The sequence below is a fragment of the Astatotilapia calliptera genome, chromosome 16 (genome assembly GCF_900246225.1).
Source record: "Astatotilapia calliptera chromosome 16, fAstCal1.2, whole genome shotgun sequence".
Classification (NCBI taxonomy): domain Eukaryota; kingdom Metazoa; phylum Chordata; class Actinopteri; order Cichliformes; family Cichlidae; genus Astatotilapia; species Astatotilapia calliptera.
The window spans coordinates 5718259-5731491 of NC_039317.1; the positions used below are offsets into that span (position 1 = coordinate 5718259).

At 39.0% G+C, this 13233-nt stretch overlaps 1 protein-coding gene across 2 annotated transcripts; it reads left to right on the forward strand.

Moving 5' to 3' along the window:
* The first annotated feature begins 2727 nt into the window (after positions 1-2727).
* Positions 2728-12981, forward strand: lmln (leishmanolysin-like (metallopeptidase M8 family)). Of its 2 annotated transcripts, XM_026145709.1 has the most exons (16): positions 2733-3197; positions 4176-4279; positions 4406-4436; positions 4864-4946; positions 5741-5858; positions 6212-6390; positions 6578-6683; positions 7038-7132; positions 7212-7329; positions 7637-7744; positions 7836-8023; positions 8270-8402; positions 8606-8765; positions 9983-10113; positions 11124-11334; positions 11620-12981. In XM_026145709.1, exons 1-16 carry the CDS (start codon positions 3060-3062, stop codon positions 11718-11720), a joined length of 2004 nt encoding a protein of 667 aa, XP_026001494.1. In that variant the 5' UTR covers positions 2733-3059; the 3' UTR covers positions 11721-12981. The 2 variants fall into 2 exon arrangements, with proteins under 2 accessions (XP_026001495.1, XP_026001494.1); XM_026145710.1 differs by lacking the exon at positions 11620-12981 and having other exon boundaries at positions 2728-3197; positions 11191-11268.
* Positions 12982-13233: the final 252 nt, after the last annotated feature.

Sequence of the window (13233 nt, forward strand, 5' to 3'; positions counted from 1 at the left end):
AAACCATTGATACAAGGGAGGATGGAGCCATGCATTTGCATTAATTACACTAAATTTCACAGCAGAAATTGAGACTCAGACCAGGGAACTTCTTTCCAATCTGGTGCTTGACTTTGGTGAGCCTGTGCAAATTGCAGTCCCAGTTTTCTGTCCTTTGCTGACAGGAGTGGCACCTGGTGTGGTCTTTTGCTGTTAGAACCCATCTGCTTGTGCTTTCAGAGATGCTCTTCTGCATACCTTGGATGTAACAAGCGGTTGCTTGAGTTACTGTTAACTTTCTATCAGTTTGAAGTGGTTTGCCTTTCTCCTCTGACCTCGGGCTTTTTGGCTTAAAGAACTGCCTCACACTGGATATTTTTTATTTTTCAGACCATTCTCTGTGAGCCCTGGAGAGGCTCTGTGGGAATATCCCAGTAGATCACCAGTTTATGAATTACTCAGATCAGCCTGTCTGGCACCACCAAGCATGCCACATTCAAAGTCACCTAAAATCACATTCTGATGCTTGTCTGTATACTTGAAGGCATTGAGTTCCTGCCGTGTGATTGGCTGATTAGATTTAGATTAGATCAGACATTTACCTTAATGAGCATGTTATATACCCGAGAGTAAGGCTACGGGACGTGGAATAACAATGGTATAACAGGGAAAAGAAAAAGCCAAGCAGAACAAATTGTGAAAAACTAAGTTTAAATTAATAAAGGAGTCAACTCAAAAAGTCGGCAACACCGCTATTTCAACTAAACAAACGACATCCACAAACTAAAACACACCAAGGAAAGATAAAGGAGATGGTTAACCAAATTAAAGGTTCACTTCTGCTACCAGTGGATACCAGCTACTCATTAGAAGCTCAAAGAAAACAAAGTTTCATTAAGACAAGCTGAATACACCACTAATGCTCACTAAGAGGGGTCCACACACTGACTGAGCTGCTCTTTAGTAGCCAGCTGTGCACTGGCTCCTCAGGAGGGATGGATGGCAGCTGAGCTCCTGAATGACAATCTAGTGTCTAAAAACCTATATGTTGAAAAACAATATAGTATTGTTCATTATAAAAAATAAAGTTTTAAAACTTTTAAAACCATTTTTATGGTGGATACAAAGCTAAGTAACAATGTTTCTAGCTTGTTTCTATCTGACAAAAGATATTCCACCTAAAGATAATGCACCATATATAATAAAAATGATTATTTGTTTGAATTATCTATGTTCTGTTTTAGCCTACATTTGTTTACACTGAAAAAAAATATGCCCATTAGCCAGCAGAAGTTGTTGTGTACCTGTGAATGTAAAGATGAAATCCATTTTACTACTGGCTAAAAAACAAAAATTTAATGTGATGATTCAGAAGTAAGTTCTTCCACTTTCTGATCATTTCTGAACCCTTTTTTAAAAAATAAATAAATGTTTGTTCAAATTTAGGAATGAACACTTCATACGCTATTTCATCCTAGTTTGTTTATAAAAGAATAAAAATCTGTTGATTCTGTTTGTTGTGGGAGACAAGAGACAAAGATCGAATAGGTTAGATTGCTTTCAAAAAGGAAAGGGAGAGTAAGTGTCGCAGGATTGTTAGAGATAAACTAACACAGACATTGATCAACAAACGTATAAAATATAAAATGTCAGAAAATATTGAAAATATACAGTGTGTATATCATCATATCCTTACCAAGCAATCCTTTTGAAGCCGGTGCTTCTGTAGATTTATGTTTTCTTATTTTTTCTTTTTTAACCATAATGAAAATGCAAATCTCCAACATCACAGAAGAAACAAATGAAAGGGAAGCTGAAAACCACAAAAACTTTACAGCAGCATTTTATGGGTTGGGCTGGGCACTGAGATGGTTTTGGAGCCGGCTAAGCAAAACAGAATTTTTCATTAAAGCCTGAAAAATACAATAACCATAACACATGAGAAATAAATACCTATTACAATGAAAGAAATGATCACTTAACATAAAAAAACGTACCAAATATGCATGTTTTTGGTGCTACAATTTGACTTAAAATGTTCCGTTAAAATGAAAATTTTAAGTCATTACCATGTAACACTGGAGTTTTCCACCTTCCTAACAGAGTGAAACAAGAGCTAATACAATCAAACAGACACAGGGTGGATTCTCATTAGCTACAGCGATCAGAGATGGTCTAAGTGTAAGCCATGATGGGCATTCAGATGTAATCACATTTACCTCATGTGTTTGATGTTTTGGTGCCACAGAGCGTGGGAACACAGCATCACATGGTGGAAAAAGTGAAAAGCTTTACAGACCTGCCTTAAGAAAAGAGGCAGGCATTAACTTTGAAGTGAAGGGAGCCATAATGAACCTAACCCATTTTCTTCAAATTTTTGGTTAAGCATGATGTCTTCACAATTCACAAGAATAATACCCAAAAGTTTTTCTTAATTTTTTTTTCTCCCATGTCCCTTGCGGGGCTCCGTAAAATTATGTCTCAAGTACATTTTTTAGACGGATTCTAACTTTTTATGGATTTGTGAATCTGTATCGCTGCTATAAATAATTAAACTTATGAAAAATATTGTATATAATAAAAAAATATTATACAAGCTTTTAAAGCAAATGCCTTTCTAAACTCACTAAAAAAAGATAAAACGTTGTTATTTATTTCCTTTGCCCCTTTGAGAGAGGAAAAAGATGTACCATATCTGTTGAATATACCTCATCCTACTAAAATATGATCTTTGGAGCGCTGTCTTCCTTCATTTGGGGGAGTGAATCATCTTGACAACAGACGATCTTCGGAGTGCACCCTCAGCTGACATAAGCTACAAACCAGGACCGCCGCAGCTGTCAGGCGTATGTTTATCCCCTCACCGGCCGGCGTTACTGCTTTTACTGCTCTTTTCACTTCGGGTATAACTTATTTGAATTTGTTCGCTTGTTTTTCATTTATTTTTTGCGGGATGTTAACATGTTTTGATTCACCGCGCAAGCGATGAACGAAACGAAAGTAGAAGGGACCGGACCGACACCGGCGAAGATTCTGTTGACTTCGGGCTGCCAAGCCCCTTTTGTCGGGCAGGTTGGAGGATGGAGCTGAGGTTAAGCCGGGATGGCAAGCCGTCCGTGTCCTGGCTCCTCCTCAGCCCAGCCCTTTTCTTTTCCCTTCTGGCCGTGCTAGTGAGCTGTCACGGTTCCTGCAAACACCGAGTCCCTTCTCCCAACGAGGTGAGCCTCGGCTGTCTCTGCCACAGCTTAGCTAAGCTAGATCTGTAACAGCAGAGGCTAAGCTAGCACGTTAGCTGCGTCGGCTATTTAAGATGGTATTAAATATTATACAGTGTAATAAGACTTTATCGCCTCGGTACGTGGAAAATGAATAGTTGACAATCCCCAGCACGATGTGAAGGACGTGTTTTTGTGATAAATACAACGAAAGCGTGTTGTTCAGTTGGTTCCTCACTAAGACTTGATGTGCAGTTTGATAGCAAGCTTACAGGCTAACAGTGATGCCACTGTGGTATACAAAGCTTGTACTGTGTTCACTGTACAGCTTCTGTCATGCACATTTAGACTATGAAAGCAGCTTTCAGATCACATGCCACTGTCTATAAATCAGTTTCAGCTGTTCAGCTTCAGCCTTTTCCCCTTTAAACAGCCAAAATGACATCTGGCTAGATTAATTATTTCTTAATTTATTAATTCAAAATACAGCTGCACTCTGTACCCCAAACATTGTATTCACAGAAGACAGGTATTTTTAACTAAATGTACACAAAACCCATTCACAGTGAAATGGACAGATTAGGTTTTTAATAACTAACTAAAAGGCGAGTTTGTGACTCTCAGTTTTTAGCCATTAAAAAAATAAACAGAAAAGCTTATTGGACGTCGTTTGTAAGGTGGAGCGCTTTACCTATTCTGAAGGTATTTCCAGAATCCTTAAAGGCTCTGATCACCAGCATCAAATATAATACTTGCTTCTGATTGAGAGGAAGTTGAACTGTGTTTTGAGCATTTCAGTTTCTCAGTTATCATAAACACATTTTTGTACTGCAATTTCTACTCTTGATAGTTGGCATATGTTCCAATACTATACCAATAATAGTTTTGTAAAACACTAAACACATCTATTGTTAGTAGTATTGGTTGATTTAGTTCTCCTCTTATAAATTGCAATTCTCATTTTCTGCTATCCTGTTTCAGATTGTCCACCATGTTTACTTGAAGCCTGAGCGTTTGACTAAGAGAAGCTCTCCAGAAGACCTTCAGCTGAAAATAAAGATCATCTATGACAGCAGTGTTGACCAGTAAGTGCTACAGCAACTCAAAGGATTAAAAAACAAAACAAAAAGCCAAACAGAGCAACTGTCACCATTTTTCTAGCATCCATATGCCAGGTTTGTGTGTGTAACAAGTATGCTCTCCATCCACAGACTTACTGCAGACAAAAGGAGACTTGTGAAGGTGAGGACACACCTGAGCACTTTATACAATAAATGTTTTGTAATAGTTAAAGTCTAACTATAACCTTGTAAAATAACACATTTCAACCACAGAGAAATTGGTATAAATAAAAGTGGAAATTAAGAGTCAACTTGTTGTGGTTTTCCCGATTTTGATTTTTAAGCAGTAAATAGGGTTTTCTGTTAAATCTTACATTCAAAGTCCAGTATCCACAAGAACTGCAACATGAGGACATCATCAGTGGTTTTAACATTCAGCCGTGCCTTCTGCTGTTTGTTTTGGTTCTCAGCTGTGAGGTTCAAGTGCAGCACTCGTGAAAAACATTAGCAGTAGTTGAAGTGATGTCGGATTGGGCTTTGCAGCATTGTTGGCTGTGATCAGAGGTGTAACAGATTGAAAATGTGTTACTCCATGTGTCCCTCTCTAGGATAAGCTCTTTCCTCAGGCCATCGCTTACCTGCAGAGGGCTTTCAGTGTCAGGCGCAGAGTGGGGCCTGTACTGCTCAGCAGGTATGTAGTCCCTGCCGTCACTATTTTAGCTACACATGTGCACAAATTTTCAGTTCAGTAATATAAAAGAAAGTATAAAACAATAGTCTAGAGTAATTTAGATTTTTAAATATGTTCCACATACTGTCATAAGAGGTTTAAAGGTATTTTATTTAAGTAAAAGCATTAATATCAAAGTGTGTGCATATGTATTTTATTTTATTTTTTAAAGAAAGAATGAAACTACAATGACATCACCCAGTGGTTTTGGGATTCTGCCTTTTGAAGATACAACGTTAGCATTTTGTTGCTTGCCATGTAGATTCTTTGGCTCTGTGATCAAATTTGGATCAGAGTGCAAAGTGCTAAGCAGTCAGCTAACAAACACTTGGTCAGAAACCTGCATCCACAAGTTGTGCGGGTGCAATGGGCAAACACAGATAGCTGACAACTGGTGGTAAGTGACAGATTAATAAATACTACAGTGTCACTCACCAAAAACTGTAGCACAAACCTCTTTAATTGGGCTGTTTCATGGATTAAGTCGTGTTATTTGTGTGATGATTTGAAGAAGAGTCACCAAACACACCAAGACCAGTTGACTGAGGCCTAGCAGGTGTCAATTAGCTCCAGTGTAAGCACTCCTATAAATCAAAGCACCCCCTTAATAAAATCCAGATGAGTAATTTAATCAAGTGCTGTGTGTTTATGTTATACTATTTAATTGCCAGAAAGTTGTTTAAATGTTTGTTTCTCTTGGATTTCTGGGAACCACATCTGTGGTTATATTTAATTAACTGTTTCTGTTATCTCAGACAATGTGCAACCAACCAGTACATGAGGAAGAGAGATGACCCTCATCGCTACTGCCAGGACGCCTGTGCAAACCTTACGCGATGTGGGCCCGTCATTGTACCACAGCACCACCTGCAGGTCAGAGCGTGCATAGATAGATTACTGATCACACACGACAAGGACTCTAGCCTTGTTAGCAGCTGTTTTCTGTTTTTATTTGGAACATATGAAGTGTTAATTCATTGCTAATTAACATTAAAATATTGACCAAGCATGCATTGACCAAAATGTATATAATGTTACTGCTGTAGTTGAATTCTACAGATAACACATAACCAGACAGTGCTGTTGACCATTTTCCCCATGATTTAAAAAAAATTCTGACCAACTTTTAACCGACAGTGTTTTTATGCTAAGATGTGAACACTGTTGTCCATCCTCACTGGTTCAGTGTGCTCTCTGCTCACTCCAATGTCGTGTTTCTCTTCTAGCAATGCAAGGTGTGCAGTGAGTCTGGGAAGTCATGTGGCCCTACAGGGCCCCCAGATGGGCCTGGAGTCGAAGGGTCCGATTTTGTGCTGTACGTCAGCGGTGTCACCACAGAACGCTGTGGGCAGGAGAACATAGTGGCCTATGCTGCTTACTGCCAGCTGGAGGCGGAGCTGGATAGGTGGGAGGATAAAAACCTTACTTAGTGTTAATTTAAAAAATAAACTAAAAATACAATCCAGTCTTTAAATAAAGTCTCATTTTTTTGCTTAATAAGCAATGAACTGTCATCTTGGTAACAGAAATAAATCAAACTGTCAGAATATCACAGTATAAACTAATGTTTGTCAGGGTGTTTTTCCTTTTAGACCTATAGCAGGCTACGCCAACCTGTGCCCTGCTATGATCTCCTCTCAACCTCAGGAGTTTGAAGGGATGCTGTCCACAGTCAAACATGAAATCATCCACGCTCTGGTCAGTACCACTTGTCACTGCTGTTGAGCTTCCCGTGGGTGAATTAGGTTCACACAGATTGCTCAAAAGACATTTTTGAACCATATTTTCGTAGGCAGATTTTTAACATTTGAATACATTTGGAGATGCTTTACTGTTGACCAACAACAGTTTGCCAAAGCTGAACTTAAAAGCTAAAAATTGATGTGGGTTTATTTTTACCTCGTGAGCATATTAATAAAAAATGCAAGATTTTGCCCAGAAGATGTGCTGCTATAAATATTCTTGTAATTTGGTGCTAAATAGACTCTTGTTGAGTAATTTGTGCATGTGTGAAATCTGTCACTGACTGGAGTTTCTCCTTACGTCCTCTAGGGGTTTTCAGCCGGTCTGTTTGCTTTCTACCACGATGATGAGGGCAAACCTCTGACTCCTCGTTTTGCAAGCGGCCTGCCCGCCTTCAACGAGAGGTGATTACACTATATGTAATGGTCATCTATGATTTCTAGTGTTCAAGCTCTAACTTCTAATCCTATACCTGTGCATCAGTCTGGGTCTGTACCAGTGGAGCGATGCCGTTATCAGAAGAGTTACCAGACTGTGGGACATCAGAGGAGGCGTGATGGTCCGACACCAAGTGCATGTCCTTGTCACTCCTCGTGTTGTGGTAAGAAGCTTCAATATTAAGAAAACTGGTTAGTTTCGTAACTCTTCTTCTGTTTATGTGAGTCTAGAAAAAGATCATGTACTGTCATTTTGCACCTCTTAGCTGTAGTTTTGACTGTGCTTATAAAAACAATTGTTTTACAAAGATTTATACACACCAGGAGTTGTTGAAGGAATGTAATATATAGGTCTGATTAGAAAGAGTGGACAAACTTGAACCTATGAGATTGTTATTGGAGGCCAGTTTAGGTGTTATAGTTGATGTCAAGTAATAACTAAGTAGTATGTGTCTTCCTTTCTGTTTCCAGGAGGAGGCGAGGAAACATTTTAATTGCCCCATCCTGGAGGGGATGGAGCTGGAGAACCAAGGAGGGACAGGAACCGAACTAAACCATTGGGAAAAGAGACTCTTAGAGGTCAGCACATGTTTTCTCGTGGCTTTTTGGTAGCCAGTAGTTTGGGCTTCTCCGTTGTGTTCATCCATTTTTTTTTTCTCATTCATCCCAGAATGAGGCAATGACGGGCTCCCACACTCAGAACCGAGTATTTTCTCGGCTGACGCTGGCTATCATGGAGGACAGCGGATGGTACCGCGCCAACTACAGCCTGGCTCAGAGGCTGGACTGGGGCCGTGGTCTCGGCTGCGACTTTGTCATGAAGAGCTGCAAATTCTGGATGGACAAGCAGAGACAGAGGTCACAGAAACATAAACTCTGTGTCAAACAGAGTTGAAGTTTTTTTTTTTGCTATTTTTTTCCCTCATGATCACAAAGCTCATGGTTTTAGTTTGAAGCTGGCACCAATGGTTGAAAAAATGACCAAGTTTAACACACTGAAAAAGGGGCATATGTATATGTTGCAGATAAATTCTGTACTGTACCAGGTACCCACAGTAATGGCATATCTAACTAGCAGCATTTATCATGTACTTGTTGTTGCAGAAGACACGCTGTAACTCCGTACTGTGACACAGTGCGAGCCTCTCCTCTGCAGCTCACCTGCAGACAGGATCAGCTGGCTGTGGCTGTGTGCAACTTGCAAAAATACCCACAAGAACTGCCACTTAAGTACCAGGTATGCAAGCCCCCCACCACTACCAATATTGATATGTTTGTGATTGTTCTGCTGAAACTAGTGGATGTGTTATTTCTTTTTTTCTTATATAAAATGCCTGACAAGGTTATTTATAGCTACCACACAGTGCTGTATGTGCATGTTACAGTAAGCTCTGCTGTGTTCAGTGAGTGTGCTGTGGGTAACTATATGTGCTGTGTCAGTATTTCGAGCGGATCCCTGACGTGGCTGCTGATCAGCTGTCGTTCTTTGGGGGTGCTGTGGAGATCGCGGACTACTGTCCATTTAGTCAGGAGTTCAGCTGGCACCTCAGTGGAGAATACCAGAGAAACTCCTACTGCAGAGTGTCTGAGAACCAGCCAGGTACTGCTTATACTGCTGTTTCTACTGCTGCCTTTAGTCTAGTGCTGTTTTAAATCAAACTCTGTGAACAGCTGTAGTACAGGGAGGGAGGTTAGAATAGTTTCCTAATATATTTCTTATTCTTCTGTGCCTTAAACGCAGGTCACACACACACACCCGATTATTTAAAAAAATAAATAAATAAATAAATAAAAATATGCAAAGAAACCACTCACTAGACTAATTACAGCAATTACCTTTACTCTTTCAAGTATTGAATTTCAAAAAGCGACTTCATATAAAGATGCATAAGATGATCCTAAAGCTCCTTAGGACTAGAACTAATCCTGGTTTGGACACCTTAAGGCCCTTTCACATAGGACACGGCACGTGCAGCAAGGAGTACTCACAGTCAAGTTCAACTTTGAACTTTGACCACTGTTTTCAGTGGCCAGATCAGACAGATGCATGGTGTTCATTTTTAAGTAATTTTATTTTTATTATAATTTTCAATAATTTTTAAATAATTTGTTAAAATCAAAAAGAGCTTGACAGAGAAGTAGCTCACCACCATTTAGCATAAATCCATAAGAACACATGTCTGCCCAGTTTCACTGTCAGGAACGTGAAACCTATTCTGTCATAGGTGTGACTGAGAGCTCATCAGTAAAGACGGTGGTCCCCACCCTTTTTTGCTCCATGGACCGGTTTAATGTCAGACAATATTTTCATGGACAGCCTTTAAGGTGTCTCTGATAAATACAACAAAATAAAATGATACGACCAAGACAAAAACTGTGGTATTTTGTAAATATAATAATAAACGCCAACTCACTGTAATTGTGTTACTTTATTAGCAGCGTCTTCCTGAAATGTGCCAACAACATGGAGAGTAACATCCTCCTCTCTGCCACTTAATGCTCTCTGGTCGCTATGGTAATGCGTAAATATTTCTTTCAAAATAAGATGCACAACTATAATACGGAAAATGACCCAGGGAAACCGAATTAACGATAAAAACCCCGAAAACCATAAATCTCACACCCGAGCCTCAACTCTCGTGGTCCGGTACCAAACGACTCACAGACCAGTACCGGTCCATGGCCCGGGGGTTGGGGACCACTGAGTAAAGACATTTGGAGGAATCCTTGTATAAAATCTGTTTTGATCTGCTGTTGTTGATGCTGTTTCTATGACATATGTGAGCTTTCTATCTGTGGTTTTCTCTGTTTGTTCAGACTGGTGGAGAAATTATGGAGCAGAGCAGTATGGACCAGACTCTGTGTGTCTGTACCAGAAATCAGCCTTTGTGATGGAGCAGTGCACTCGGAAGATGACGTACCCTGACTGGGGCTCCGGATGCTACAAGGTGCTGACATGTACATATACTTATGTATGTTTCTGTGAATTTTTAAGATCCCCTTTACAGCTCAGTGGAGAAGGTGACATCTGTAGGTTGAGACTTTTACCTTCTAGAAATCTGTAGATAGGGCTGTTCAATATAACGATATATATCGGATGATGATATAAAAACATCTATAGTTTCATTTTACACTATCGTTTGTTTCGTGGTGTCTTAAATAAACAGTTTACAGCAATATTTTTTTTCATCGTTTTGATGGTCACGGTAGTGGCTATATTAATTTCTTAAATTATTTCTTAATTTCTTTCTCTTATATTTAATGTAACCACACTACAGACAGACAAGGGGCTGTTTTTACGTGCTGTTATTTACAACGACGGTAAAACCATCCCGTGGCTCTGCGTGTTTGTTTTCCATGTACACCTTTCACAATAAAGCTCAAGATCCTGTTGAGACTTTTCAAAATAAACTGAATCACAGGAAAAAGTATGCAGAGAGTTTACGGATGAGAAGGAGGAAAAAAAAAAAAAAAAAAGAGCCGTCAGGTGCTAAAAAATAAACCTTAGACTCAAACTTTGAAAGAAAATGGTGGCCGTTACAACTTATGTCTTATGTCATGCATCGGTTAAAACACTCGAATCCAGCTACATGACGCCCAGCTGGAAAAACTTCATGCAAGTCGAGTTGCCAGAGATTCACAGAATTTACAGAAAATATTACATTTTTGTGATTTATATCCTTGTCAGGACGATAAATGTCTCATATCGGGATATGAGATTTTTGTCATATCGCACTGCCCCATCTGTAGATTTTAATTTTATTTATGTATGACAAACAGATTAATAGTTCAGGTTAAATAAATTAAATCCCTTTTTGTTGTCCCAAACTGCTTTAGTGGGCTCTCAAAAGGTTTTTATACAAAGGGAAAAAAAATCCCTAATAAACTTAGAGAAATGAGAGGAAAGTGCATGTCGCTGTGTGTTTTGGGTCTGTGTCACACCCTCTCTGTGCTGCAGGTGTCGTGCTCAGCTCAGGGCCTCATGGTGTTCGTTCAGGATCGTTCCTTCCTCTGTGTCCGTAAAGGTCAGCTGCTGAGCATCAGCGTACGCGTTAACGAGTGGGTTTACAACGGTGTCCTCATCTGCCCCGCCTGCACCGACTTCTGTGATGACTGCCCCCTACCCTACCATCTCCCACCCATCAACACCTCCAGGAGCAACCCAATTGGTCAGTCAGTGGACCAGCTGATTTAAATGCTTCTCTTCCTGTCCCATGGTGAAGCTGTCTGCCTTTTAGATTTCAACTGATGGTTGAATGAAGTTGTTTAATGAGTGAAGAAATGGGAAAAGATATAAATGAGAACAAAGTAAAGAAATCTGTGAGGAAAGCACTGAAAGGGAAAGATAAAACTTAAGATGTATGTATAATTAAATACTCAATGTGTGTAGAATATAATTCTGTTATGTAAAACAAACATGATTTGATAGATGTTATTTTCTGTCTTTCTTTTAGATCCATGCTCCAGTTCTCCAGGTTTGGCCACCACTCTGTGGCTCCTGCTGCTCAACCTGTTTCCTCTAGTGGCTGGACTGCTGCTCTGCCACTGCAGCTGATAAAACACACACACACCAAACACACCAAGGTAGCTGAACAGTCCTCTATACCATAGTCACTTGAGGACTTGGACTGCAGATGTTTTTCCTCTTTGTTTTACTCATTACCTCCTCCTTCCTTCCCTTCCGCACTTGCGTTCCTTTCTTTGCCATTCTCAGCCTGTTTTCTCATTTTGTTCTGTGACTGCATCCTCATGCATCTCTCAGCACAGTCAGGTATCCTTTTGCTGAAGGTCCATTCAGTTGTCCCTCACCAGATTTACATGCACTTAAGTAATCAGGTTATAGCCAGCTTTCATTTGAACAGGATTTATCTGACTGACACACACAGCCAAAACTCTGTCAGTTATCAACATGGAAAGCAGCTAAATGGCAGCTAATACTGTTATTTGTGGGCGAATTATTGGCAAAAAGAGCAAGTTGGATCGACAGGGACCATTTTTATGGCAGAGCAATGGAACATGAAAAATAAGCAGTGTAATTTGTCCTTTTCAGTGAGGCAGGGATTACTCACATTACATATACTCAGAATGCACTAACACCACTTTTTTATTATCAAGACCATGATACATATATGTACTTACAATACACCTATTATTGTTGTTGTTAATATTGTTATTATTATTATTATTATTATTATTATTATTATTATTATTATTATTATCAACAACAACAACCTCTTCAAAACAAAAGTCTAGCATGATAGAAATAAGTTTTTGTATGTAAAAAATAATGAATAAAAAGCCAAATATTTGCAAATTTTAGCATCTTGTATTCAAAGATCTGCTTATTTCTCATGTTTTCACACACAGGGTTTAGTGCAAAACGAGACATTGATCAGTATGTTTCATATGCTAATCGATTAATGAACAGTAATTTAAGGTTATTTTAGGATTAAGAATTTTAAAGTGATTTTATAATGAATCATTTATGTAATTTGAAATGAAATTTGTCAGCCCTTTTATAATAATTGACCAGTTGTTACTACAGCTTGCTTTTCAGATGGTCAGCTAACATATCCAAAGTTGTAATAGTGTAATATTGTTTTGTGTACACTTGAAATTGTATTCACAGATATTTTTAAGGACGTCATTGAATGTTTAACCAGGTTACTGTATATATGTTTAATATGTTTCTGATTTCTGCTGGAACCAGGTTGCTTGCGGTGATTTGGTTACTTAAGTGCATGAAAATGGTTAATTCAATTCAGCATGTAGAGTGTCTGCAGCATCATTATTCCCTAAAAAAACACATTTTAGTTCTGGACACTTGTTTATTTTCAATTTTTTTGTTCTTTTTTTTTTTTTTTTTTTTTACTGTGAGCTGTGGAAACCTGATAGATTCACATTGGTTTCTGCCTAAATTTCACAACTTTACTTCAGCTTTGGGATCATCGTACTTCGTCAGATTCCTTTTTCTTACAGTGTAGTGATGGAAGCGGGATGTCTGTATTTTTTAGCTGATCTCTTCAAACTAATTTCAAGATTGTGACAAACTGACTGTCGATCGACAA